The sequence below is a fragment of the Aulostomus chinensis genome, chromosome 24, assembly GCF_037954235.1.
Source record: "Aulostomus chinensis isolate RoL2024-O1b breed Wild chromosome 24, RoL_Achi_v1.0, whole genome shotgun sequence".
Taxonomy (NCBI): domain Eukaryota; kingdom Metazoa; phylum Chordata; class Actinopteri; order Syngnathiformes; family Aulostomidae; genus Aulostomus; species Aulostomus chinensis.
Genome location: NC_141343.1, coordinates 9,564,804 through 9,592,338, shown reverse-complemented (window position 1 = coordinate 9,592,338; position 27,535 = coordinate 9,564,804). Strand labels below are relative to the sequence as shown.

General features: G+C 43.5%; 1 protein-coding gene across 4 annotated transcripts; it reads left to right on the top strand.

The window, feature by feature from the left end:
• Positions 1 to 830: 830 nt before the first annotated feature.
• LOC147238640 (myozenin-2-like) lies at positions 831 to 27,372 on the top strand. 4 transcript variants are annotated; one of them, XM_086197585.1, is made up of 6 exons: positions 831 to 1,210; positions 21,007 to 21,096; positions 21,781 to 21,947; positions 24,059 to 24,170; positions 26,399 to 26,582; positions 26,817 to 27,372. In XM_086197585.1, the coding sequence occupies exons 1-6, from the start codon at positions 979 to 981 to the stop codon at positions 27,040 to 27,042; spliced, it is 1,011 nt and encodes a 336-aa protein (XP_086053711.1). In that variant the 5' UTR covers positions 831 to 978; the 3' UTR covers positions 27,043 to 27,372. The 4 variants fall into 4 exon arrangements, with proteins under 4 accessions (XP_086053711.1, XP_086053708.1, XP_086053709.1 ...); XM_086197586.1 differs by lacking the exon at positions 831 to 1,210 and adding an exon at positions 18,966 to 20,191; XM_086197583.1 differs by lacking the exons at positions 21,007 to 21,096; positions 21,781 to 21,947; positions 24,059 to 24,170; positions 26,399 to 26,582; positions 26,817 to 27,372 and adding exons at positions 6,691 to 6,842; positions 7,274 to 8,073; positions 9,701 to 12,531; positions 16,302 to 18,905 and having other exon boundaries at positions 999 to 1,210.
• Positions 27,373 to 27,535: the final 163 nt, after the last annotated feature.

Sequence of the window (27,535 nt, the reverse complement as noted above, 5' to 3'; positions counted from 1 at the left end):
CATCTGGATGTGGCCGCGGTGCAATGACGGCCGGGAATCTTGACGCATGCGTACAGAGAGAAGCCATACACGTCAGCAGCGGGGTTGTGTTGTGGATATGAGTTTCACTATTACCTGCGTCTCATCGTCATTTTTCGCCGACCCGCTCGCTGCAGTGCTTAAAGGAGAAGTTCACCCCAAAGGCTTTCGGTCAAAGAGCTGTTTTTCCACTCTTTTCGTCGGATAGAGGTTTAAGAATGTATCGTGCTTCTGGTTAAATAGAACCTTTCAGACTGATTTTCTGTCGGAAAAAAAAACAAACAAAACTGGCAGTATTTAAGACAAACGTCTCGATTTAATGTGGCGTTTAGGGTCCCAACATAGTCCTACACACAAAAAACTGTGTAACATTGATTCAAAACCTTACAACCTGCACATTTGGCGGTAATAATAGACTTTTTGAACACATACAGTTCACGCAGTCCGTTTGCAGAGTCAAACTCAACCCCGGGCAGCAATATTGACGTGATAAAATCAAGTTACTTCATGTAACAAGTGCGAATAAGATGAGATTTGATCCAGATCCGTTGAAACGTGTCGACGCGAACAAGAAACTCCAGGTTGTCTTTCATGCGGGCGGAGTGACGTGTTGGTGGCTGTCACGTCTGAAGGACCCCGGGTTGTGTGACATTACAAAAACCTCTTGGAACTAAAATGATAACCCGTTATCATCAAAAAGTTTGCTTCGAGCGGTGTTGCGGAATGATGAAGTGCGTGCGGTTTACAGGGCAACGGTATTTCTGGCTACAATAAACTCTCCCTGTGTTGACAACCTCAGAGTGATCAGATAGAGTAGACTAAAGTAGGTACATTTTACCCGTTTGCAACAAAAACATTCCACATGTTCTTCGACGGACAACAATCCACCAGTTGCATCCGTATCCCCTGCAGGCGGGTCCGCGAGTCGTGACGTATCCGAGCGGGCTGGACTCAGCTCAGATGATGGGGATTATACAGCGGTGGTTTGAGGTTCTTGTTTTGTCAAAGTGCTGCTGGTGCGCTGGACAGCTCGATGATCGCGCTGTGGTGGTGGTGGTGGTGGAGCTGAAGAGCTGTACACAGCATGGGTACCGGGGATTACATCTGCGTGACGCTGCGTGGTGGTGCGCCCTGGGGATTCACCCTGCGAGAGGGAGAGGGGGACACCTACAGACCTTTCCTGGTTTCCCAGGTATCCATCAATCTGTGAGACTTTTGATAATCAAGCATTGGGGATTCTCAGAACTCATTTATTTTCACGAAACTCACCAAAACAACAGAAAATCTTGTTCAGGTTCAAATATATATATATATATATATATATATATATATATAAAATGCAGAATGCAGAAAACCTACTATAAGTCAAAAAAATTAAAAGCTTGGGGGAAAAAAAACCACTCCACTGAGAGAATTTGCAGTCCCGCATTTTTGCAGTGTTGGCTGTGTTTTGGTGCGAGATTCCTCGGGACCCTTATATGGTCAAGGCTAAGAGAGAGTGTGAGGCTGAGGGCAGTGGGAGATCTGTTATCACTCACAAAGACTCAAAACAAGAACCCAAAGTCATATCCAACCAGCTCCGAGAGGGAAGCGTGCGCATAAAGATTTGATTTCAGAGCTAAAACTGAACGGCGATAACACTTGAAAAGTCAAGGAGGGACTGGACGGGAATATCGGAGGAAACCTAACGTGCACTTTTCTTTGCTCATTCATTTTACATGTCACGAAACCACAATTCCATCTTACCGATGTTTTTAGAATTGTATTTCATGTGACGCGTTCCAGTTGTCGCACCACTTTGCCAAATGACCACAAAAGCAGAAATGTCTCGCTGATGAGACGCATCTGGGTGACTCCTCGATCTTCTGCTGTTGGAAATGTGCTGCGTGAGAAGTTGAGGCAAGTTCTTTGACTTTGACTGAGACCCCTGCCTGGCAGACATTATTCTTGTTTCACACAATTCAATCCAGAACTCTCAGGTTCATATTTGTGAAGTTCAACTGGTTTATTGTGTGATTATTATCTCCCCCCCCCCACACACACACACACACAAATTCGAATGAGCTCAATATCATGCATCCGGTTGATGTGAGAGACCGAGGGAAATCGTTCCTGAATAACAAACTATTTGATTTCACCATCACCCTGGTGACATCATTTCTACGTCTGATTCTTTTTATGTGTTTAAATAGATAACTTAAATAAGTCCTCGTCATTTGGAGCTCGGATCAAAATGTCACGCCCCCTATAAAGTTTTGAATTCAGTTCAGGTTATCAGTGAGGCTTAGTAATTTAACATGCTGCCATGCTCTAATGCCTGTTTTCATTTCTTTTAATACCAAATATTGACAAAATATGCGTAGTTGCGTCATCGTTTCGTGAATACGCGGCATTAAAGCTGATCCCGGCAAAAGCTGCGTACAGGATGATGCATCTTCCCACCCTTGACCCTTGAGGCCACCTCGTCCGTCTAAACGCTCCCCCGGGCTCTTGTTGTGGGAAAGACGGCCGAGCCAAATCCTTTGTTTTTAAACGGTGGGGGGGAAAAAAAAGGCAATATTGTTCGTAATCTCAAGGCTCCCCTGCCTCTGATAAAAGTGTGTGTTGTTCTAAAGCTCCCGTTGAACGTGTTGTTTTTGTTTCCTGAGAGGAAGGGATTGCGTTCCGTGCGTAATGACAGGCAGCACAGCGGATCCGCTCGTAAAAGGTTCTGTCCTTATAAGGGCGCTTGTGTTTTTCCTCCAATTTGGAGTCCTGACCCGAGAAGAAAGTTTGATGAGGTCACTTTATTTTTAAAGCAGCAGAAACACTTGAAAATTGTTCAAGTGGAGACCTCGAAATATACCACTTTAGAAAAACAAAAAAAGTCTGCTTCTTATCAATCGTAGAAATATGTGCTCGTGTCTTTAGTTCAACTAAATAGCTTCTATTCAACCAACCTGAACTGGACATGTTTCAGTCTCCCCGTAACAATGATCCACTGGTGTGGTATGTGGAATGTCATCACGCATCAGATCAGCTCTGGACCGCTGAGTGGCAAAGCGCATGTGAGCTAATTAATGCAGGTAAAAGTCTGCAAGGATTCTGCTGCGCTGACTTTTTACCCAGGAACCCCCTTGTTCACGTGGGCTATCTTTGCCCTTTCAGAGGGAAAACCAAGCTCTTGCTGCAGACGCCTCAGCCCTAATAGCGCACCATGGGAACCTGATTAAGCTGCCAGGCAATCAGCAAAATGCCATCGCCTCATTCATTCAGCGCAGGGTAAACGAAGCGCCGCAACAGAAGCTTCCATTTCTTCAGGGTTGGGCACTGCGTTTGACAGGAAGACCTTTGAACGTCTGTGAGGCAGCAATAACCTTGGGTGACGGCGATTTTATGTTTTGACGCCCAAGAGCCAGTTGCCATTTTATGAGCTGTGAAAGTCCACTGTGGATTCAGCTTCGAGGCTAATTTATAGAAAGTTACAGGAAATTAATATTGAAGTTGCAGTCAAGGAAGTATCGTCCATGTCAAAGTCATATTTCTCTCCCTCGAATGAAGGAGCGTAACATTCGTGTCGGCATCGGGATTTTTACAATGCAATGAGGATTTTTTTTTTTTAAATGATCCAATTGCATCTTGATTTCTGCAAAACCTTACGTCTGCAGTCAGAGGTCAAGTGACTGGCACAGTCTGCCTCTCAGCGGGGTTACACAAAATCTTCGCGTCCGATCGTCACCCTACTTGGTGGATGGGTGTCACGCGGATCAAGGAAGAAGGCATTAAATCTTGGGATAAAAATGTGGTTTTTCTTTGTCTTCTTTACCTTGGGTTTGGTTGAAGCATCCGACCGTCTGCGTTGCAGTCATTTCTGAATGCATACACAAGACAAAAACTAAGAGACATCTTGAAGTTTCAAAACCATGAAACGCCAACAGAATTCAGTGTAAAACGTGATTTCTTACCCCCCAGAACAGATAAGCGATTACGTAAGTAACAATTCTCCCCAAATGCCTGTGACTGGTACCTGCGGGCAGCTGGAGAACGTTTTCCTGAGATGTAAATGCATAATTGCTTTAAGCTGCGAAGCTACAGGAACTGTGTGGACACATCAAGCTGCCCTGCAGTTCCTGTAGTTTCTTGTGTGTTTAAGCCTATTAAATGGAGATAATTAGAAAATGCACATTATGAGGGGGAACACAAGCATGTAATGTCCGACTGCTAAATAAATCTTGATCATCGATATCTGTTATGATCGCAGACTGTTCAAAACGTCACGTCAGACTAGTTTTAAACACTGCCGAACTCACTGTGTAGCTTTGGGTTGCGAGGAGAGACGACAACAAATGTTTCCCCTCCTTTTTTGGAGCACGAGTCTTGCCTGTTCTCCTGGAGACCAACCGTCCTCCCCGCGGTGAAGTGTCCCGGCGGATACACAAGACACACACAGGCTTCCATATAGGGCCTGTTTGCCCACTGTTAATTCGTAAAACCTCGGGGATGGCGGTTTTATCTGAAATTTAGCAGCTCTATAAAGTCACTGGGAAACTATTTTTGGATAGAAAGCAAACTCCTCTCACTTTATTGCCCTGGATGCTGCTGATACTCGTGAGACTTTGGTCCGGTCACGTGCTTACGGTCACTGGATACTCTTTTAGGAGCAGTTGCCTTTGTTGGATGCAAAATCCACCATTTTATGAAGCGTCCCCGAAATTCAGGTCAAAACAGGATGCCAGACAGTCGGCAGTTAAAGTGATCTACGTTCTAGAGATAAGAACAAAATGATTTTGTGATTCTGCACAGAAACTGAATTTTTAACCCCTGGCGTGCAACAACGAAGCCACTACCGCAATTAGTGTGTATGCACTGCCATCTAGTGGCGTCATTGCTTTGCTGCAATGACCTGAACATGAGTTCCCACTCGGACTTGATCACTCACCACTTTGTATTTTACAAATAAAATTAATTACTCCGACTATTTTTGTCATCCACTTGAAATGTAAAGCCATTTAAGTAAAAAATAAGAATTTAAATCCTGATAGAAAAGCAGACTTGATGTTCAGAAGTATTGCTAATTAAAGCTGAAAATAGAGCCGTTGCTTCACGTGGATTTTTGTTGTTGTTGTTAATGTTGTTGGTTTTTATGTTCACAAAAGGAACAAAGTGGGTTCGCTGCAAAACAGATTGTTTCCGGGACAACGTCGTGAGTTTAAGAAAGCTGGGAGACTCTTATGCATAACAGCTGTTGACTGAAATGTTGAAACCCTGAGAGAAATCTGCTTCAGTGTGATTGTGACAAACTAATATTTATCTTCAGCGTGATGATCAAAGCATTTAGTCTTTTATGTCAACTTTTGTTTCCTTTTTTTTTTTTTTTTAATTTTATGGAATTTTGGGGGCAGCACGGTGGTGCAGCGCGCTGTCACCTCACAGCAAGAGGGTTCCGGGTTTGGTTTTTCCGGGTCTTTCTGTGTGGAGTTGGCATGTTCTGAGTGAGTGTGAATGGTTGTCTGTCTATGTGTGTTGGCCCTGCCATGAACTGGCGACTCGTCCAGGGTGAACCCCGCCTCTCGCCCGAAGGCTGCTGGGATAGACTCCACCCCCCTGCGACCCTTAACTGGATAAGTGGTAGAAAATGGGTGGACGGATGGAATATTTGCCCAGATTTGATCTTTGAAACACGTGTGATATGCCACAGGAAGATCTGAATCACAGTTCCATGTTGTTCTTGTCAAAACAGTCAAAAATACACAACAGAAATTACACGTCCCCACAAATCACCAACTCAATCCAGAAGTCATAACCCCCGCACCCCCTGACTATATCGGCAGCCTTTCACTCAGAATTTATGGAGTAATTCTCCATATTAAATCCTGTTATTAATGAACCGTTTCATTGGCCTGAGGAACCAATTACAAGAGAGCACAACCATCAGTCATTGGTTTAACTGTGGAAAAGAATGCCCTTTAAATGGACTGGCACAAAGCTGGCCTGTAGGAATCACATGCAGCTGCACCCAGAAAAACAAAACAAAACAAGGTACTTCTATTATTCAGGCCCAACTTTCATGTCAGCGACACCGATTGTGCGTTTCAGTGTGAACTGTGCGAATTGTCACCTTGCTCTGCGCTGACATGTTGATTATTTATATCCTATGAAGAGCAAATTTCCACACGTAGAAATCATTTAGGGGGAAAAAAACACGCGTCACATCCTCATTCATATCGTCAAAATAATGGTTTGTCCACACGTTGTCCGAGTATTCTTAGTTATCGTCATTTTATCTGTGGATGCCTGTCACATTGCATTTGGTTTTATTGAGATTTTATTTCCTTACATCGTAATTCTGGTGTTTTCATGCCTCAGAGTCACAAGTGGGCATAAGTATTCTCCCACATTTTATGAACTACAGTGATGCATTATTCTCTTAATTTCCTGATTAAACTGGACTTGTGTGGTAGCAGTTTTTGTCTAATCACATTCTGACCTACAAACATCATTTCAGAGATTTATCTGGACTCCCTGCAACATGCGTGAAGGTAATTTTCAGGCGCATCCCCAAGATACGTGTTCTTAATCTTAGGCGGATCAGTAAGTGTGTGTTTTTTTTAGATCAAAGTTCTGATGGTAGTCATAGTGGACACCCACTCATGTGATAAAACTGTTTTATCACCGCACCTTTGTCTTCCACAGGTAGAAGAAGGCGGTCGCGCCTTCCTAGCTGGAGTACAGGAAGGTGACGAGGTTGTATCACTTAACGGGCAACCGTGCGCTGATCTCACTCTCCTCCGAGCCCATGCACTCATCGACACTTCCATTGACTGCTTGCAGTTACTTCTCAAAAGGTAGCGCCTGGAATGAGTCATTTAAAGACTGACAAAAGAGCACTGGTGGCAAAAAAAAACAAATTTAAAATCTGGGGTTTGTGAACAACGTAACATAAACCTATAAAAGGACTACACACTCCATTTTTACAGATTAAAACCTTTTCTTGGAGAAGTCAGTACAGACTGGACTGTATCTGTGTATTCCAGTTGAGCCTTGCAGTTTGTGCAAGAAGCAGAACGAAGACAAAAGCTTTAAAATCGGTTTGTGTGGAGATATCGTTTCATATTTCATGTTTCAAGATTTTATGAGCCATTCATATTCGTCCCTATGAGCATTTTTGCATTCATTTACCAATAGAATCACTATTATTTGTTCTTTTTTTTTTTAATCCCGATTTGTTGAAAGAACTGTAGTTTGAGTCATTCCTCTTCTCCTCTTCCTCTCAAAGATACTGCTCCAGCCCATCTGGAAACTTGGAATCAGAAGGGACATACAGTCGCCTAAAGGCTTCTCCTGGTGAAACTTTAAAGACCACCACTCTTCACATTTTCACACCAAAGCACAGATCCCAAATCCCTCGGGAACTCTACATATCTGAGTCCCAGGATGAAGCCTACGATGGGGAGTTGGATAGCGACACAGAGTTTTCCAAGGGACCTCAAGTGTTTTGCACTCAGTTGTGTCCCACCTCGTCCGGTGATCGCCGAGGCCTTGAGCATGGTTTTAAAGATAATGACAATGAAGTGCGGAAGTGCTTCTCCCCAGGTGACACAGTCGAACTGCAGCTGTCTCTTTCTGAGAAAACCGTGGACAATGTGGGCTGCACATCTCTCGGGAGTGCACATGGGATTGAGGGGGAGCGCTCAAACAGAGAAGCGATTGAGAAAATCCACACAACTACAACATCCCATTATGTGCCATGTTCTGTCAAACAGCCACTTGGCCAGCATGGAGTGGTTCTCAGCTCCCCTTCGATGCTGCGGCAGGTGGAGGTCGTTTTGCAACAGCCATCAGCGGCGGCCGCAGCATCAGGGAGGGGCATTCTGAGTGTGGGTGGCCCCAGGGTCAGTGGAAGTGTTGGATCCCAGAGCGAAGGAGAAGAAGGAGGAGGGCACTACGAGGGAGTTCCTGGGTCTTTTCGTGTCTCATTTGGAATTCCCTCAAAAGAGGGAACACCGGGAGAAGAGCAGGACTCTGAATCTGAGGGGGATCAAGACAAACCCAACAAACACCGGCCAAGGCACGCCAGTGAGTACCCCACAGACCTTTTCTATTTTGATTGCGGTATGCATTAGTTCTGTGTGTGTATGTGTGTGTGTGTGGGGGGGGGGGGGTAATGAGGATCTATTCTTTTAGAGGGATCCAGGACGGTAATAGGACAACACTAAACAGCAATTGTCAACAACATGTGTGCATTCCAAAGCATGATATTCAGCGTGTGAGCTCCTCAAAATAGTATGTGCAGTTGGAGGGGGGGCTCATTCCTACCAATGAAACAGATACATCCACATCGAATCTGAATCACAACAGAATCAAAGTAATGGTAAACAAATCATTGAAAACAGAACACACACACACACACACACACACACACACACAAAGACCGTTACATGATCGTCACTGAAAAGCAATGATACGTTAAAAGTCTGAGCCCATTTCCATGTTGGTGATGAATATGGACACTGAAGCATTTCTCTGAGCTGTGTAGAAGACATAAATATAACCTCAGCACGTTGATGATGCCTGCAGAAGTGGGCCTTTGACAGACACCAGCATGTGCTCCCCATGCCGTTACCTGATACTTTCAAACTGAGTGCTTTAACTGTGCTAAAAAAGTGAGTCCATTGCTCACTCCTGCTGTCTCCTCCACCTTCAGGTTAGTCTTGCGTGAATATAAAAAAGTAAACTCAGTTGGTATTTTTATTGCTGCTTTGCATTGTAAAATCGTTCATGTTTTTTGTCGTGTGGAAGCTTGTGAAAAATAGAAAAAGAAGGTTTTATTGTTGGTAACTTACACAAAAGGACAGTTGGGGCACTTGTGAATTTGTTGCATGAATCTATCTTTAATACATCTCAGGTCCTATTCCCGGCTACTTTATGGGAATGAGATTTAATGCAGTGTGCTCTCTAAGGATATTTGTCATGGGTCAAAGAATTTTTATACGTCTTCAGCATGCTTATGTTTTTTTCTGTTCAACTGAATGGGCAAATTTGGAGGAATACAATGAGGACTGATGTATAAATGTATGTGGACAGAAGATGTAAGCGTTAGACCTTTTATGTTTGCTGTATGATGTGGAGTGGCTGAATAATGCATGACTCTGTGCCATATTAATGAGTTTAAGTCATTAATTCTACCCAATTTTTGTTATAATCATAATTTCTTAATTTTCTGTCACCATTTCTGTTTGGGTCCTATCCAGCACTATCCTTAGGTATTCAGATGAGTGAGTCATATGTGAGTTTTACATGGGATGAACGTCTCGTGAAAATATTTCTGCATTCATAACTTGGAGTAATTTTGTGAAGTACAATTACCACTTGAATGCAGTTGTAATTAGTCCCTCTTGGTTAAAAATACAAATCAATCCTCATAAGTGGAGGCACATAATTGACATCTGTTCCCTAAACCGAAAAAAAACAGAGCAGTTGGGCATATCCAAGAAAACTATTTAAGGCAGGTTCTGGACCAGCTCCCTCTTAATTTGAATTTTTGGTGCATCATTTTCATTTGTCCCCACAACACATACTCCAAACAGGTGGAATGATTGTATTTATCTTAAAACCACTGTATGGTAAGGTCTTTTTTTTAAACGGCCCTGCTTTGGAATCTTTATCGTGAGCTCTGAACTCTCTTTTCACCTTCTCCACACAGGGCTCAGGCGCAGTGAGAGTCTGTCTGAGAAGCAGGTGAAGGAGGCCAAGTCCAAATGTAAACGAATTGCTCTTCTTCTCACCGCTGCACCACCCAACCCCAACAACAGGGGGGTGTTGATGTTCAAGAAACATCGGCAAAGGGCCAAGAAATACACACTTGTGAGCTACGGCACTGGAGAGGACGAACAAGAGTACAGTGGAGAAGAGGACGAGGAGAACGAAGACGACAAACAAGGAACGCATGCTGTTGAATTTACGCTTGCGGCTGACTCAGAAATTGATAAGCATTTCCTCACTAATGTACAGAGCGGCAAAGGTGTGCTAACTATTAACTGGGACAAAGGTCTCCTTGAGATTGAGCGGAAACTAAACCACCAAGAGGAGATGGAGGCTCAGGGCAAGGGTGCCCTGATGTTCGCTCAGCGGCGCCAGAGGATGGATGAGATTGCTGCCGAACATGAAGATCTGAGGCGCCAAGGGATTCCTGTTGAGGGAGTGCAGGAAACTGCAAAGAAAAGCATGGAGCAGTCATACATGCAGTCCTCACAAGAGGACCATACGTACATGGATGTGAATATGCACCAACAAAGCCAACAACAGTACCAGAAATACCAAGAACAGCAGTACTATGAGCAGCAACAGCCCTATCAACAGCATTACCAACAACAGTATCAGCAGCAGCAGCAGCAGCAGCAGCAGCAACAGCAGCACCTATATGAACAACAGCAGTATCAGCAACAGCAAATGTATCAACAGCAGCAAGACTATCGTCAAGAACAACACCAACTCCAACACTATTCTGTGAATGTCAACGGCTCTGTCCAACATCAAACCACTGAAATGCAGAGTTCTCTCAGCAATCGTACTGCAAAGCCTTTTTCAGTACAAAATATGGCAGCTACTCCTTATTCTCCCGTGTGTGCAACTTCTCAAGATTCTGCGGGACAAGGAGAGCAGATTGCTTCCCGGGATGAGCGTATTTCTACCCCTGCATTTAGGACCGGCCTTTTGGATTCAAAGAGAAAAAATATCGGTAAACCTATGTTCACATTTAAGGACAAACCGAAAGTATCACCGAATCCAGAGTTATTGAACCTTCTTAACAGGAGTGACAAGAAGTTGGGTTTTGAGTCAGGTCCTGAGGAAGACTACCTCAGCCTTGGGGCTGAGGCTTGTAATTTCCTCCAGTCTTCACGAATGAAATACAAGACTCCTCCACCAGTGGCACCAAAACCTGTGATTAATCCCAACTCTATTCCTTGGTCTCAGCAGATAGAAGTGACCAACCAGAATATGCCTCAGCATGCTGAAAATAGTGTGTCCACACCTGCTGTAGCCCCCACCGCAGAGACAACTCCCTTGGCAGAATCAGAGCCAACCTCTGCCCCTGCCCCTGAGCCCTCTCTCCCTCATGTCCCGCAGGAGGCTCCGATCACAGAGGAACAGCACAAATTGACTCCCCCTGTGCCCGAATCGTCACAACAGCAAGTGGAACCTCAAGAGGAAAATGGTCACCCAGATTCTTCCCCACAGCCTGAGACTGCTATTGTGAGAACCTGGGCTGGAGAACAAACACAAGCACAGCAGCAGCCATCTCCCACTGCTTGGCATCCAGCTCAAGTGCAGCCCCAGGAACAACTTCCAAGCCAGTCACCGCCACAGTCACGTCCAGCCCCTACTAATACTTGGACATCTCAAATTCAGACTTCCTGGAATCAAGAGCAAGCACAAGCCCAGGTACATGCTCAACAATCCTGGAACCAGCAGCAAGCACAATCACAGTCACGAACTCAAGTTCAGCCAACTTGGACACACTCCCATGAGCCACAGATGCAACCAACGTGGAGTCAACCTCAAGAACCCATGCAGCAGCAGCAACCACAGGCCTCATGGGCACAGGCTTCAAAAGCAGAATATCAGCCCCCCTGGGGTCAACAGATTCAGCAAGAATCCCAGCCACAGCAACCATGGGTTCAGCTATCACAGCATCAGGCTGCACAGCAGATGTGGCCACAGGCCCATTCACCAAGTCAGGCCCAACCACAGTGGGCCTCAGCTCATCCTCAGCAGCAACAGCAACCTTCCATGAATACCTGGCCTCCCTCACAAATGACTGCCCAGCCTCAACCTCCTTGGATCCAAACGGCACAAGCACAGCCTCCAATGCAGCCTGCGGCCAATTTGAATCCTTGGACACCAGTACCTGCCCAGACTCTTTCCCAACCGTCCTGGGGTCAGCCTCCCCCAGAACATGGTCAGCACCCCATGAATTCCTGGGGATCAGAGCAAAATCAGGCCCAGCATCAGCCACCTTGGGGTCAATCAGTTCCTCCTCAGGCCACACCACAGCCAACCTGGCAACCAGCAGCTTCAACAACTTCACCGCAGCCACAAATGGATACATGGTCCCAAGCTCAGACACAACCTCAGACACCTGTGCATGCCTGGGCACCAAAGTCACAGCAAACATCTGTGAATATTGCATCCCCAATGGTGAACACTCAACCCTCTCCAAAACCTTGGGATCCGAACCAAAATGCCCGACAAAAGCGGAGCCCTCCACCTCCACCACAGCGAATGCATTCTTACACGGTCGGCCAAAAAGCTGTTTCACCTATTAACCCCATGGCTACAGTGTTAAAACCAACATCTGCTGGATCAGCTTTCGAGATGCCAGCTGTCAGAGGGAAGGGAGCTGACATGTTTGCCAAGAGGCAGTCTCGTATGGAGAAGTTTGTTGTGGACTCTGAGACTGTGCAAGCGAACAGGGCAAGCCGATCAACATCGCCAGCTCCGTCTTTGCCGAACGAGTGGAAATACACTCCCAATGTACGTGCTCCACCTTCAAGGTCATTTAATCCTATTCAGTCCCCTTCTTATCCCCCAGCAGCATCAAAGCAGCCCCCTTCAAGTAGCCCAAAATCCAAGAAAAAGGGCAAAGGGCCACAAAAGCCTGCACATAAACCCCTCAATGTTATAGATGTCATGAAGCATCAACCCTACCAACTCAAATCCTCCCTCTTTACCTACGGCCCAGCAGCAGAGGCTGCAGAGGCCGCAAAGGACACTCCACCTAAGTCCAGCTTTTCACGTTCTAATCCACCTGTTGAAAACACACCTGTTAGTTATGAGCAAATGGCCCCTGCTCCCCAGCAGACCTATGGGATGCCCATGCAACCTATGATGGTTGACAGCCACTACCAGCAACCCTCAAGCATATATTCTCCCTCCAGTCCTTATCAGCAACCTCCTGGTGGGCCATACCAGCAAGCGTATAACCAACAGTATCAGCAACCTGCCCCACCCGCTTATCAACCCCAAACTCTGTCACCCCAGGTTCCCTACCAAGCAGCCAATAGTCCCCCTTACTTGGCAGCTACCTCAGTACCTTATCAGCCCCCAAGCCATGTCGCTCCTAGTTTCCCTGTAGCTGCGCAGCCTGAATCCACATCAAGTGGAGCTGTTGCATCTGCTCCAAAACCTAAGTTTATGGCTAATAAGAGTTCAGCTCAGGTGTGGAAGCCTACAGCAGTTGAAAAAGAGTGATTCTAGTCGTTTGTCTAGTTGTCTGCTTGAGTCAGGGGTTTGCTTGCTACTCTGCGGCCCACTGGCAAGTGGAATATTTTAGGCACACCAGTGTGCTTTTACCTTCAGGATTTTCACTACATCCTGCTCGTCTTGTCGTCATAGTATTTGAAAAAGGACAGAGCTTGATGGTTTTCAGTTTTGAGGTCTAATGTAAAGAGCATCATGAACACACGAAGAACAGTCGAACAAGAGCTTGCCAGGCAAAAAGGAGTCATGTTCATAGAGAACGCATAATTGATCATGTTTGTAGAAAATTATTTATAACAACACATAAGATAATTATGATAAATTCACATTGTCATGTACCAAAGATTTAAAGGGAAAATTAGAATGTAGGGGAGTATGATAATAAGTATATGAAAGAAAGTTGTGAGAGCAAAACTAAATGGATGACAGTTGCTATAGGGATGACAGGAGGTTGATTTTTGAAAAGTTGAAATCAATAATTGTAAATGTGTCTAATCTTGTTTAGTAATCAAAATGAATAATGTATTAAAGCTTCAACCGTTATTTAGCGCAAAAGCAACAAAAAAAAAAGTCAAGATGATGTATGAAAGGAGAAGGGTGGAGTCTGTGGGAGTTAAGTTACCAATCTGAAGCAGAGAGCTAAATTTGCAAAGCCAGTGATGTCACAAGTACAGAGATTATGTAACAACTCTGTGGGGTTTCAAATTAAGGCACATGGATGGAGTAATATTCCTTAAAAAAACACTGGTTTTTTTAAACTTCAAATGTTAGACGAGTAAACGGATTATTTTTTTTAGCGCCTTTCCCCTAGTGTCTCTTCCTTAGAACCAACATGAAGTGGGTTAGTTATATTTTAAGCTTTTTACCAGCTGTTGCATCATGCTAGGCACTATATTTAAGCTGCCTCATGAGAGGCAGTGCTGAGGTCCAGAGATAGTAGGCTTCAATTTCAACTTGAGCCAGTTACAACTACGATCTCTCCAATTTATACAGTATATTTTCTGATTCCAGACAAATATATGATTGCACATCTAGCTTCACTGCATCTTCTCCTGCTTCTGTTTTGTAAGAATATATCATAAATGTTACATGAAAAAGAACCATTGAAAGGAAAATCAGCCAATAATGTTCACAAATATATTTTTGGTTCAGGGCTGCTTTATTCCTGTTCTTTTCCTTTTCCTTTGTGTGTTTCTCTTCATAGTGCATTTTCTGTACGTTTCACTGCAGTGCCATTAAAACGTCTCTTATCCCTTTCGGCTTTCCTTTCTTTTGTCCTTTGAGCATGCTTTTTTGGATTTCTTCTATTTCTGGTCTCTTTTCTTTCATATAAACACTGCTAAAGCCATTCTACTCTGCTCTCAGATATACAGAATTTTAGCTGTCGCGAAAGCAATTTCAAGTGACACATTAAATTTTTTTTGTGCGCAAAAGTGGAGGTTAAAAATAAAGATTTTCCATCAGCACAGTTCTGTTTTCAGTCTGTAGAGACATTATAAATATCTGACAGAAATATTCCTCTCGTCTCCTGCTCTTATGCCAATTTAAGGAGTCCCTGAATACTCCTTCCTCCACAAGAACTACCTGATGAACAGGAATTCTTTGCTGATAATTGAATCCAGGCAACCATGTTTGACAATCAGCGTGCGCTCATAAATAGGCTGACATTTATCACTACGGTGCGTCATGCATTTTCAGAAAGGGTTGTTTATAAGTGGAAGTTTTAATCAGAAGGGCGCTAGAATAGCCCACAACCTTCACCGGTCATTTTATCCCCCCCCGAATTACACTGTAACATATGTGGTGGAAGGCCAACTAGCTCGTATATAGCTTTAAAAAAAAAATACTGAGAATAGTGATTGCGTTGAAGTAAAACGCAAATAACTTTCTCAAAAATGTCAGGTGAAATTAAAATTTCATCGTATTATGTTAAACCATTCCCATTTGTAAACGTATTGCACACATTTTATTGCAGTCAATGGGAAATACATATCTGGGGTCGCAGAGAAATTAATGGCGATCGGAATGTAACCTGTCGATTAGATCTATAATGCTAATCTTTTGTAGCTCGTGCTGTATAACATCTGTTTGAATCAGACTTTTTTCCTGATGAATAACAATCTTAAATTAAACCGACCACCCTCAGGACACCAGAGGGATGCATTACCAGAACCTCACCCCAGTTCTATTGAAACAGCAGGAACACACCTTCATATATCAGCTATTTAACATCTGTCTCTGCATGCTAGCTATTCCTGAGACCTGCTCCGCTCTGCTTCTGGGAGAATGAAGACTCATAATAGGCGCAGAAGAGAGTTGAATAAACGGCCACCCCGGCCATCTCCATTAGCAGACTTAAAGTATGACCTCAGATCAATGCTTGCGTCCTGTTATCCAGGCGAACATTTACCCGAGTCAGCAGATATCCAGGTCCCCCATGTCTCATTCAGCTTTATTTCTCTTTTTTATCACAGCACTCTCTTACATTCTGTCCTATTTTTGGCATCTCCTGTGACCCCCGCTGCTCTTACAAATCTTTCACCAGACGGTGGCAGCACTTCCTTTCCTGCAAAATCCAACAGGAAATTTCAAGTCATAATGTCAGGTGCTTTTTCACCCAGCATAACCTTGTCATGCCTGCCTCCATCCCATCAGGAGATCTCAGTATGGGGCATGTAGAAATTACACAATCCTATTGTGACACTGAGAAAATATTTTTGTGGAATTAAAGCAAGCAGGATGTGACAAGTTGTTATGAGAAATATCCTCACTGTTTGTGTAAAGGTTTTTGTGGAGATAGTTTAGTATAGATGGTAGAGCTTGAACAGTCATTTATTTCACTGGATACCTCATATTCTGTTATTTATGTATTATTACAAAAATAGCTCATTGTCAGCTATGAAATACATAATTAGTATGACAGCACTTACAAGAACTGTGTCGAGAAGAACAGTTTTCCAAACAGATTTGATGTGGCCTTAGAGCTAACCAGCCAAACCAAATGAACCCGTACTAAAACAAATATGTCTGGATTTTCTTTACAGACCCTTGGCAGAAGCTACTCTCTTTCTCCACCAGCCAGAGGCTCAACTTCTTCTTCCCCCAGGCCTCCGTCTAGGGGTGTCAGGCAGACATCCTTGCTGGAAAAGGGCCACAAACTCCTCACGCCCTGGGAGGCTGCGTCCCGGCATCCCCTGGGTTTGGTGGATGAAGCTTTCGCTTTCCAAGACCTCCAGCAAAACCTTGCCACAAATGTCCGCTTGGCAGCCCAGCGTAAAATCCTCCCCGAGCCGCCAGCAGAGTGGAAAGCCAGGGTGTCTTACCGTGCCCCGCAGAAAACAGGCAGCCAAACCTGGAGCCAGAGTTGCAGTCCGAGTCGAGCTCCACTACCATCATTTGTGTCTCCAACTAAGATATCCACCACGACTGCCGGTCATGTTAGGTACGGATCCCTGCCAAGACAGTGGCAGCCTCATAGGTCTATGGCTGAGGCTGACTCAGGGCCCTCAGTGCCCTCCTTTGAGTTAAAGAGGCTTCTGGGGAAGCAAACCTCCAAGTCCATGTACACCACATCTTGGAGTTGGAGGCGGTAGGATACAACTTAGCTTTTTAGAGTGATTTCTCTTCGCTCTTTGATTCCACATTTAACAGCAGCTTTTCATTTTTATTCACCAACATATAGATTCGAACAATATTTGGGAAGATTATTCCTCTTGCTTTAATATGCTTTCAGATTTTAGCTCTTACTTTTGCATGCAAATGTGAACGGCAATGAAGTCTCAATGATTACCTTTGACATCCTGTAATTCCTGGTATTAATTTCAGCCACAATACCCTGAAGTGGCCCTGTGGTGTATCTGATAAGGTAATGGGCATGTTGTTAAGAATGGATATGAGTGTTGATGTACATAGGCAGAGTCATATGAGCAACAATATGGAGATTTTTGGAGATATTATGGTTGGAACTGCTCAGAATATATAAAATAGTTCAGAGGGGGATCCGCTCTCGTACAGTAAGTTTCAAGAAATGACCTTTGTCATAATTTAGCATGCTGGTTCTTGCAGTGATTGTGCTCTTCTCTTTTTTTTTCAATCTGTGAATTCTGACAATGGGAATACACTCTCAAGTTGTTGTTGTTTTTTTTTATCAGTGATAAGTGTGCGAAGCTTCAGACTTTGGGAAATGCTGGCGGTGTTTGCTTGTTGTGGGTGGGCATGTCGACGCGCTAATACGTTAGATTAATTCACTAATTTAGCATTTTAATTTGTGCATCTGCATGTGGCCACTAACTCCAGCAAATGAGAGAGAGAGAGAGAGAGAGAGACAGACAGAGAGAAGATTTTAAAACAAGTGTGCCATCCTTTTTAAGTCACGCTTTTATTTATGATTCCACTGTCTATGTCAAAGAAACACACAAGATGAAGGACAACGCGTTTTTGTTTTGGGGTATCTATTAATTCAAATTGGTTTATGAGAGATCTGCCTTTCCCAAAGATTGGGTCATGACCCCATGGCAGGTAAACGTTTGACCAGCTTCACTGGTAGGAGACAGAGGCTGGTGGCGGGCCTTTAAAAAAAAGTGGGCCCTCCGGAAAAAAGTTTTGGAAAACAGCAATTGAAATAGTTTCCTCTCTAAATAGTTTACTGGTTCTGGGACAGTTGCTTACAGAATGTAATGAGTGTGTGTTTAGTTTGCTCCAGATGGCTAATTTGTTCTTATCATCTCCAAAGATTCTAACTAGGTTTTTCACTGAGTTAACAGAATGTGATTCTCAAAAAAAAAAGGGAGGAAAAAAAAAAAAAAAGATTTCACAAAACCTATCACACCGTTTTGTTTTGTTTCTCTTGCTTCCATTCAATCCATAGTTCTAACGGTCATAATAGCAATCAATTTCTGTTCCGAATGAATTCAGATATGGATTCACATCAATAAAAACAACTAAATAGCACTTATTCCACCAAATTCTGTGTTTGTGCTCCTTGCTCTCTACATTCCAAACATGATATACGCTGCTCCGGGCCATTTGTTGCTTGCCGTACCATCCCATTAAGCTTTTTGCGTGATGAATAGTCTGCGATATTGTTGCTCTCTCCCATTTTCAGTGCAGTGGCTTGCAGGAGTGAGGTGGGGACTTGTTCCCATGGTGACCAGCTGTTACATAATAACACAACTGTAGCTGAGCCATTAGGGAATGAGAGATAAGGCTGCCGAGGGAGAGGATAAGCAACAAAATAGTGTTTAACCATTTAGAAATTATTCCAATAGCATTTAATTGCTGTTGAATATGAAAGTTATATCATGAAGCGCGCAGTTTTAAAATATTCAATGTGCTGACACATGCCAGGCCTAACTGCCTCCATTTATACGATATAAAAGAGGGGAAACAAATGTAGTAAAGTCAATAACACACAGAGGCTAGATTATAAAGAGAGTCAACACTATTAGACCTCGTTCTCTCTTATATCACATGAGGACATTTAAGACTAATAGTATCTGAATGGTTTTCATGCCCCGAGGGAGCCTCATGCCAAATATCACCTGAGGATTTTACTGGTTGCACACTACAAAGCTGACGGAGGCACTTAAAGCTGAAAGAACTTTATGTTAAAGCTTTGTCAGGAGTTTCCAATTGTAAGGTTATTTTAATCTGCCTGCAAAATTGCAAGGGGTGGGGGGTGGGATTTGACCTTGTCGGCGAATAAGCTGCCCGTATTATTTTAGTGACGGATGAGGCAAAGTTTCTTCTGATGAATATAGAGGAACCGAATTCTAGTGGGCCAAGACAGGTTCCCGATCGTCCCGATTCATTTTTCTGTAATTTTTATTTATTGCGGGCAAAAAATGTGTACATTTATGCCGGAAGCCGTTGTCAACATGATGAGAACAGCAAACAACACCATTTTTAAAAAGCTGGAAATTCTGAACTGACAAAAAAGGTTATCGGGAGAGACAAATATCATATTGAGGAACGCAGCCTTCACCGAGAGCTAGTATCCGATTTGTAAAGATGCTTATGAATAAAATTAAACAATTTGTATCACAGCAAAATCTCCACATACACGTTTGACATAACCTAAGGGACTACAAAATGATTGCTTTTAGCCAAAGCCAATATATTTTTGCCTACGATAGATGAGAAAAACAGAAGGTTTTTATTCATTTTTATCATATAACTTATGTCCGATGACAAATTCACTTTCATAGAAACTTTCTCCGAAGTACCCAGTTAAACACATGCTGAACTGGATGTTGTTTAACGACACAGGATATTCTTTATACGAGTTTCCAAGTGTGCCATCAATAATTAGTCCATTACTTCTTGCTAACTACGCCGTCTCCCCACACTATTTAGCTGTTTCAGTCATTAATAAATATGCAGTTATTGTTTTGGCTGCTTTCAATCATATTTTCACAACTTTTAGCGATTTAACTGTTTAAAATCTCAATACTACAGCATTTTCTGTTTCCTTTTATTACTCACACGAGAGTTATGCAGTATTTCCTCTCGTTGGATTGCTCAGGTGTACACTTTGGACACACAAGAGTTGTATTTCCTCCGAGCAAAGTTGCCGTGGTCAGGAATCACTGAGATTTTGCTACGGAACTGTAATAACATTGCAGAAGGATGCAGGGCAAAGAGAGCAGTAGTGGCGGGGCTCTAAATTTAGTCACCCTCCGCTTGTGAACTAAATACCAATGACAACAGACTGCCACCACCCCAGCGACCCACCCACTCATTCAGTCAGGCGCTGTAGCCCTCTCCGCCTGCCCCCGCTACCAATGACAAACCCCCAGTCCTGAGGAGCGCAGGCACCCACAACAGCTTGCACTGTCCAGTCTGACCCTCTCACCTTTCTGACTTCCTGAGGAGACGAGCGCAACGTGAGACTCTCTCCAGCCCCACCCCCACCCCTGAGGGTCCTACAGGACAGGTAAGCCATAATACAGGCCACTCTGCAGGTAATCTGTGGCTTTGCAACAAGAATGAAAAAAAAGCAAGAAAAAAAAAAGCAAGCATGATTTTCATCTCTTACAGTACAGTCCTGTCAATCACACAGCTCGGCGCGTGTCATAATTAAAGTAAATCACATGATTTCTTTACTTGATGCATTAGTTGTTCTCTTATTGCTTGAAATTTTTTGATGTGAACATCATCCTGTTTGAAAAGCATGCATGACTTGTACTTTGTCTTTTCTTTTTTCTTTTTTTTTTTAACAAAAATTAAACCAGAACGGGAGTAAGAAGTGGATTGATGGCAGAACCCTGCAAACTTTAACAAACAGAAATTTCCAGAAGAGGCAATTCACGTGACAGTGAATGAACTTTTGCATTGCAAGGGAAACTTGCGAGCAGTTATTCAGGTTGGAGTAAAACACCTGTATGATTGTTGACAGTCAAGACTTTTCTATTTCCTGCCCTATTAGCTGTGACAGCAACATGTTCCAGATCTGGGTCCTTTCAGCTCACTTTAGTAATTTCTAACATATTGATTCCTGGAGCCCTGACACAGCTGGTTGCTGTGTCTGAAGAGCATGTGCTTGGCGTTTAACAGCCTAAGGTTATTTAAAGGGACGTGCTAACATTGCCCTTTTCACGGCGCTGTTAAATTCAGTATCGGTCAGTCTTTGTGTGTGGTACAGATGCTCGATGTTGGTCGATTGATGGGCGGTGCTGCTTTGCTTTTGTGTCTCATCGTATGTTTGATTACTGATGTGTGTTGTCTCCCGTGACTCCCCGCTTATTTCAGTGGCAGCCATGTCACTATTCTCCACCTTGTCGGCCAGGGAGAGGAAAATCCAGGCTGACGCGATCTGCAGGGAGATTCAAGGCCAAGACGGTAGTTGTGCCGTTTCTCTTCTCCTATTTCTTTGCATGTCTTTATCAACATAAATAACATTATTCGCTTTATCCCCAAACATATCACCCGAACAGTAAACACCAGCTCACCCCACCAACACGTGCACTTATGAGAAATTTTGAGCCGACCATTTACCAGGGCAGCAGCTACCAACCCTTCCGATACGACCCAGACTATAAATAAGGAGATGAATACTTTTATGGGGTAAAGTAACTAATCCCTTTGTCGTTGTCCTTTCAACATGCTATTTCAAGGCGAGGACAACTGTGTGGCTCTCCGGGATAGGGAGGGTCTGAAGACTACTGACAGCTGAAAGATATTCTGGCAAATTATGCATCTCACACTTGGATATGGGCCTGTGACATCTCCATGATCAGCATGCAGTCGCTAGCACACAGCGCTAACCACAAAACAAGCATTGGACATGAGTGGATTAGGAGGCAAGATAAGGTCTCATTTATTATATTGACAGTAATACCAAGTCAGCAAACCATGCAGAGAGCTTTTTTTTTCTGAGGAATATAATTTGTGTTCAATGGGAGTGTATAGGAAAAGAAATTTGTCTTGCCAGCAATATACAAGTGCAGACTGTATATCTACACAGCATCTCTTTAATCTTCTGTGTGTGTGTGTGTGTGTGTGTGTGTGTCTCTTTTGGTTCAGATATAGAGATGGATCTTGGGAAGAAAATGAGCGTGCCTAAGGACATCATGCTGGAGGAATTGTCTCTCGCCTCCAACCGTGGCTCCCGTCTCTTCAAAATGCGCCAGAGACGCTCAGAAAAATACACTTACGAAAGCATCCAGAATGAAAACAACATGCAGTTGAATGTAAGAGGTGCAGTGATCGCATTTGGATGAACATGTAATAGATGCATGCATGTAAAAAGAAATGGAATCCTGTTCAAATGAGGGCGGATGTTGGAGTTAAAATACGAGGGAATGGTTGTTTTTATCGTGAAAAATCGACATCATATCAAGAAAATCCGATATATGCCCAAAGTGATGAGCTCAAATTTATTCTTTTGTCCGTCCAACATTCAAAACTCCAAATACTCTTTGTTATCTGTCATAAATTACAAAGAAAACAATGTCCAAGAATCTGGAACCAGCACCATTTTTAACATTTTTGTGATTGAAAAAAAAGACGGCTTCTCGAAATCGCTGATTGATTTTCTCACAAATAATCGATGCATTGTTGCACCTCTAATCTGAGCGCGTCGGTTTCGTTGCATTCTGCTTGGTGATAAAGGCAACACAAGTTTTCTTTTTTGTGATCGCGATCCTCTTTCTCGGTCTGTTTTAGCTGGATCACAAAACGTCCCGTAAAGATAAGATAAGCAAGAGATCTTCATTTTCCTCTCGACCTAAAAAAACTTGAATCCGTCAGGGTTGTTGCACTTCAGAGGCACTGATATTTTATTACCCTCAGACAGGTGTCCCCCCCCCCCCCCCCCGCTCCCTCTCTTTATGCTAAGCTAGGTTAACCATCTTCCGGCCCGAGCTTCATATTTAGGCTAGCGATGTGACACCGGTGTCGTATTACTCAACTCAAAATAGCAAATGAGCAAAACGTCTAACTATTCCTTTGCATATGCGCGCGGAGTACATTCTTTTTCAGTTTTTAGATGTGTTAAACACTGTTGGTACACATTTTGTTGTCGCAATCATCCGTTTTCATGTCTTTTCTCTCCATCGCACCAAGTCTACATTTGCTCATCAACGTACATCCTGACACGCGCGCGATATCGGGGTCCTTGAAGTGTTCACTGGACTCGTGATTTCGACATCGAGTGACAATGACCCTTTGTGTATGAATGGGCCGTGTGCCAAGTCAGCATTTTCTTAGTCTGAACCGGCGAGGCAGGAAGACATTAATACACTGAATTGATTCAAGAAAACTTTTTTTCTTGGTAATATCGAATTAATTAACATCAACCGTCAAATCCTCTTTCACTGGGGTGTGTGGCAGCCTTGTATAATTTTCACTACCCTCTTTAAGCCCCTACAAAATAATTGTTATGCTCCAGGGAGGGTTTTTTTTCTCCCCCCCTCCTTATCTTTGAAGTGAGAAAGACTCATATCTTTGGCTTGTTTATCGCTCAGGGCAATGGAGGGATTTTGTTTCAAGTTGTCAACATTTCCTGAGGAAGTTCTGGAGTAAATCATCATAGATCTCTTGCAGGGATAAAAGCTGGACGATTTGACTGCATAACATTCTGTCCCAACCCAGAAAACAATATTTATGTATCGTTAAAGAAAAAAAAGAACATTGCAAAAATTATAGAACTGATTACTTTCACCTTCGGTTGAAAAACAGTACCTGTTTTTTTGACTGAAGCCTCTTATCCTACGGATCACCAACAACATCAGCTGGGGAGCTCAGCTCCACTTCAAAGTCTTCCACCGACAAAAGGGTCTCTTACCATGGAAATGCGTTTATGAGAACGTTAAGAACTTGGTACTGAGTCACAAAATGTCCCTCCGTATAAAGAACATTAGAGAATTTGTCTTCCAGCATAAAGATGTATGTGTATTATCTGTTTCACTCTGCTCAAACTCAAAGTTTCTGGAGACAAAAAAAAACACCCAAATGTCCATATTGGATTAAAACGCGAATTTGTCACCTGTCCAGAAATTATAATGTGCGGTGTGACGTGACAGGAAACTTAAAATGAGATTGAATGTCATTTGTTTCAGCTGCCACCAAGTGGCCATAAAAACAAAAACCCCAAAAATGACTGCAGGTTTAATTTACTCAAAAAAAGTTTATTTTCTTTCATTCTAACCATGATCTGGGCGTCCATCTGCAGTGGAAGGTTTTTTGGATAGGATTGTGAGATTAGTTCGGATCAGCTACCATTTCCAAGGACAAGAACGCGCTCTCCATCCGATCACTTTTTACTTGACTTGACAACTCGTCTCCTCCGTCCTCCCCTCAGAACATAGCGGTTCCTCTGACTGAAAGTGAGACTAACCCTAACAACGTGGGCGTCGACCCGACCGGCACAACAGATGCAACAACAATCCCACATCCAGATAGTATCGCTCCAGGTAGGTAACACGATGATACTGGAGCACATTTCTGACTGTGCTTAGTCGACTTCAGTCCCTTTCTGACAAAAATCTTATCTGGGGGAGTGACTTTGTGAGATTTTTCTATGCAAAACCTCCAAAATATGTGCGGGTTTGAAAGGAGCACAGCACAGGAGAAATGTTTTGTCTCTGTTGGAGAGGCTGTGTGAATTTGCCCTCCACAAAGCACTGCATTTTGATAAGTTTTTTTTTTTTTAATGTTTGCACTCAGGCAGGCTTTGATCATGGAGGCAAACATTTTCATCTCTTCTCAAATCCTCAGGCAGAAAATAATTACATGTTTTTAGTCCCCACTGCCTGTCTTCTTCTTCTTCTACCTGTCTTTCTATCCTCATCCCACTCCTTTGTTTCATATTTACACTTCTGCAATTCTCCGCCTTTTTTTAATTATTATTATTATTACCCCCCCCCCCCCCCCCCCCATCCTCGTCACAATTGGCTTTGATCTTTGGAGGCAGTTGTTGAGTTATACCCACGGGAAGCATTTCCTGTTTGATTCCGTCAGCGTCGCATCCTTCCTCATTCCTCAGTTCTGCCCAGTTGACACAAAACCAGGAGTGATTAAAGGATGAGTAAACCTAACACATGGGTGAGGTGTTATTTTTGGACCAGACACCACCCTTTAGAGGCTGAGTGATGTCACTCCAGCTGAAGCAGAAATCAGACCAACATACGTTCGGTGTCGTATGGTAAGCAGTCTTAAAATAGTGCCCTCAGCTGTGCACGTAACATGTCGCTGCACTGGGGATTTTTCTACCCAGACTCTCACACGTCAAGTATACACGCTTGAATGGAACCGAGTAAATTGTCTTATTTGTATGTTTATGACCATGTCAACATTTACCCTCTCCTCATCAAAGGTCAGAGTGCTGGTTTTGCAGTCCTTCTGAACTGAGTGTTGATGACATTCCTTCCCGACAAGAACTAAATTCATCCAAGAACAATATTGCACGTCTTCTAAAACTGTTTTATTCAAGCTTGTGTAAGATATCCACCCCCCCCCCCCAAAAAAGATAACCCCCCTCCCCCCCCCAGGTCTGTTTTGTCTGTCCTTCTTCCCCCTCAGCGCAAAACATAAACTCAGGAAGGGAGATTGTTCATTGTGAGAGGTTAGAACGTGACACGACGGCCCACATTATGTAATGTTCAAGCTTGCCAGCCCCCCCTGAGTGAAGCACTGCATTTGAAGAATAGTGCTTTGGAAAGGCCTCCGCCATCAACGCACATAGACTATGTAGGGAGACACACGTGGAGCTGGGTGTACACACGCGCGCACGCACGCACACACACACACACACACACACACACACACACACGGAAGATTCTCCTTGATCTGTGTTGCTGTGAATTTTAACAGGAGTTTACAGAAAATGCAACGTGACTCGTTCAGATTGATGCGGAGCCCCGCAGTGGCCAAAGAGAGAGGAACAAAATGTTTTGTGGCTGTAAGTTGTAACTTGTTCCCACGCTTTGATCAAGTTGCGGCAATGAAATATGACGTGCTTTCACATTTCAATTCATTTCTGCCACGATCTGAATCATACTCAGAACGTTTTGAATGATGTGTGGCCACAAGATAGATAGAATTTTTTTTTTACCACATTTTGATGGTTTCATTGCCACAAAAAGTGTGCTCCACATGCCATAGCCAGAAGCTATCACCTGTTACCAAACTTTGATTGATATGTGGCAACAAATTAATAGTTTATGGGGTCAAGATACGTGTTGTGCTCTCAAATTAATCAAATTGTGGGAAAAACATATATTTTGATTACAGCTAAATATCTTTTTTTCTCTCTTTATGGCCATTCTGGGGCTCTGTAGTTGAGCTTATTAACATTTGACAGTATAATAAATGTGAAATATGATTCTCAGTTCACAGCATTGATCCTTTTATCAGCTGTAATTGTTCTTCTGTTGTTTTTCTTCCCAAGAGATAAAAATCACATATAAATGACATTTAGCGGAACATTTTGCCTTCTTTGCATCGCACGTTTACGAATGCTGTTAACTGAATCTGCCTCGAGTTTCAAGGCGCGGAGAAACCTTGAAATGAAAAATCTGCAAAAATAGACAATGAAAGAATGTGTTAAGAGAGAAGTTCAAGGGAGATAAAGGGGTGCATTAAAAAAAACAACACATTATTCAAGTGTTTCATCGATGTCTGTGTTGTTTCACCCACCCAGGGTATGGAGGTCCTTTAAAAGACATCCCTCCAGAGAAGTTCAACAATATGGCTGTACCAAAGTCTTACCAGTCACCCTGGGAACAAGCTATCATCAAGGACCCAGCCTTGGCTGACACCCTGGTCACCCAAATGGCTGAGCCAGAGCCCCAGTCAGCTGTACCAGGGTACAAGAGTTTCAACAGGTATGAACATCACCGATGAAAAATACTGGATATCATTTGGTTTGCTAGTTGAATGAGAGTGTGCAATGCTGAGTGAGCACAGTATTGTCCTTTAAGTCCTGACGCCTCTCCGTCTTAAAGAAATACGTCCTCCGGTGCTTCCTTTTAATTAGCCGCATCACTTCAACTGTCACCGCAGTCTCCCTCATGAACACACGACGGCTACGGTTAACACTGTCGCTCCACCGCTTTCAGGGTGGCCACCCCGTTTGGCGGATTCAGCCAGGCACCCAGACCTGCTCCTATGAAGATCCTGCAGGTGGAACCCCTCCCCGACTACCCTGAACTCAAGGGGGACACAGTGGTAGAACGAGCCTCCTTCAACAGATCTGCTCTGGGGTGGGTGTCAGCAGGCAACACAGTCTCCCTCCCTGCAATTTCCCTTGAGCCTGTGTTCATCCCTGAGTCAGATGACCTTTGAACCCATAATGAAGTCACACAGAGACGCTGTCTACTTAGTCGCTGCACCCGAGGTTATCGTGGGCGGGGTAGTGTTTCGGTCAGGACAGAGTCAGGGTGAGAGAAAGCATCCCGTAGGGCTTTGCTGGTTCATGTTACCATGTATGCAGTATTCCTTGGTTCCAATTGTTCTGCACTCAATGAACCATCTTGTATAATAGGCAAAGGCTACTGGAATAAATAAAAATGTGTATATTAATGTGCATAAGAGTATTTTATCTTGCAGACACACATTTTGGCTCAATAAAGTTCTGCAGAACAAATGTAACAATCATCTCTGTGTTTTCACATTGTGTTTATCCCCTCCCTCTGCTATAAGACTAAACATTCACAGGGCGTTTGGACAGTCAAATCTGTAACATATTCCACAACATGTCCTGGGGTAATAATTTACTCAGTGAGATGGTCTGAGGACTTACTTGAATGCGTGATGCTGCGCCTGTGTGTGTTACATG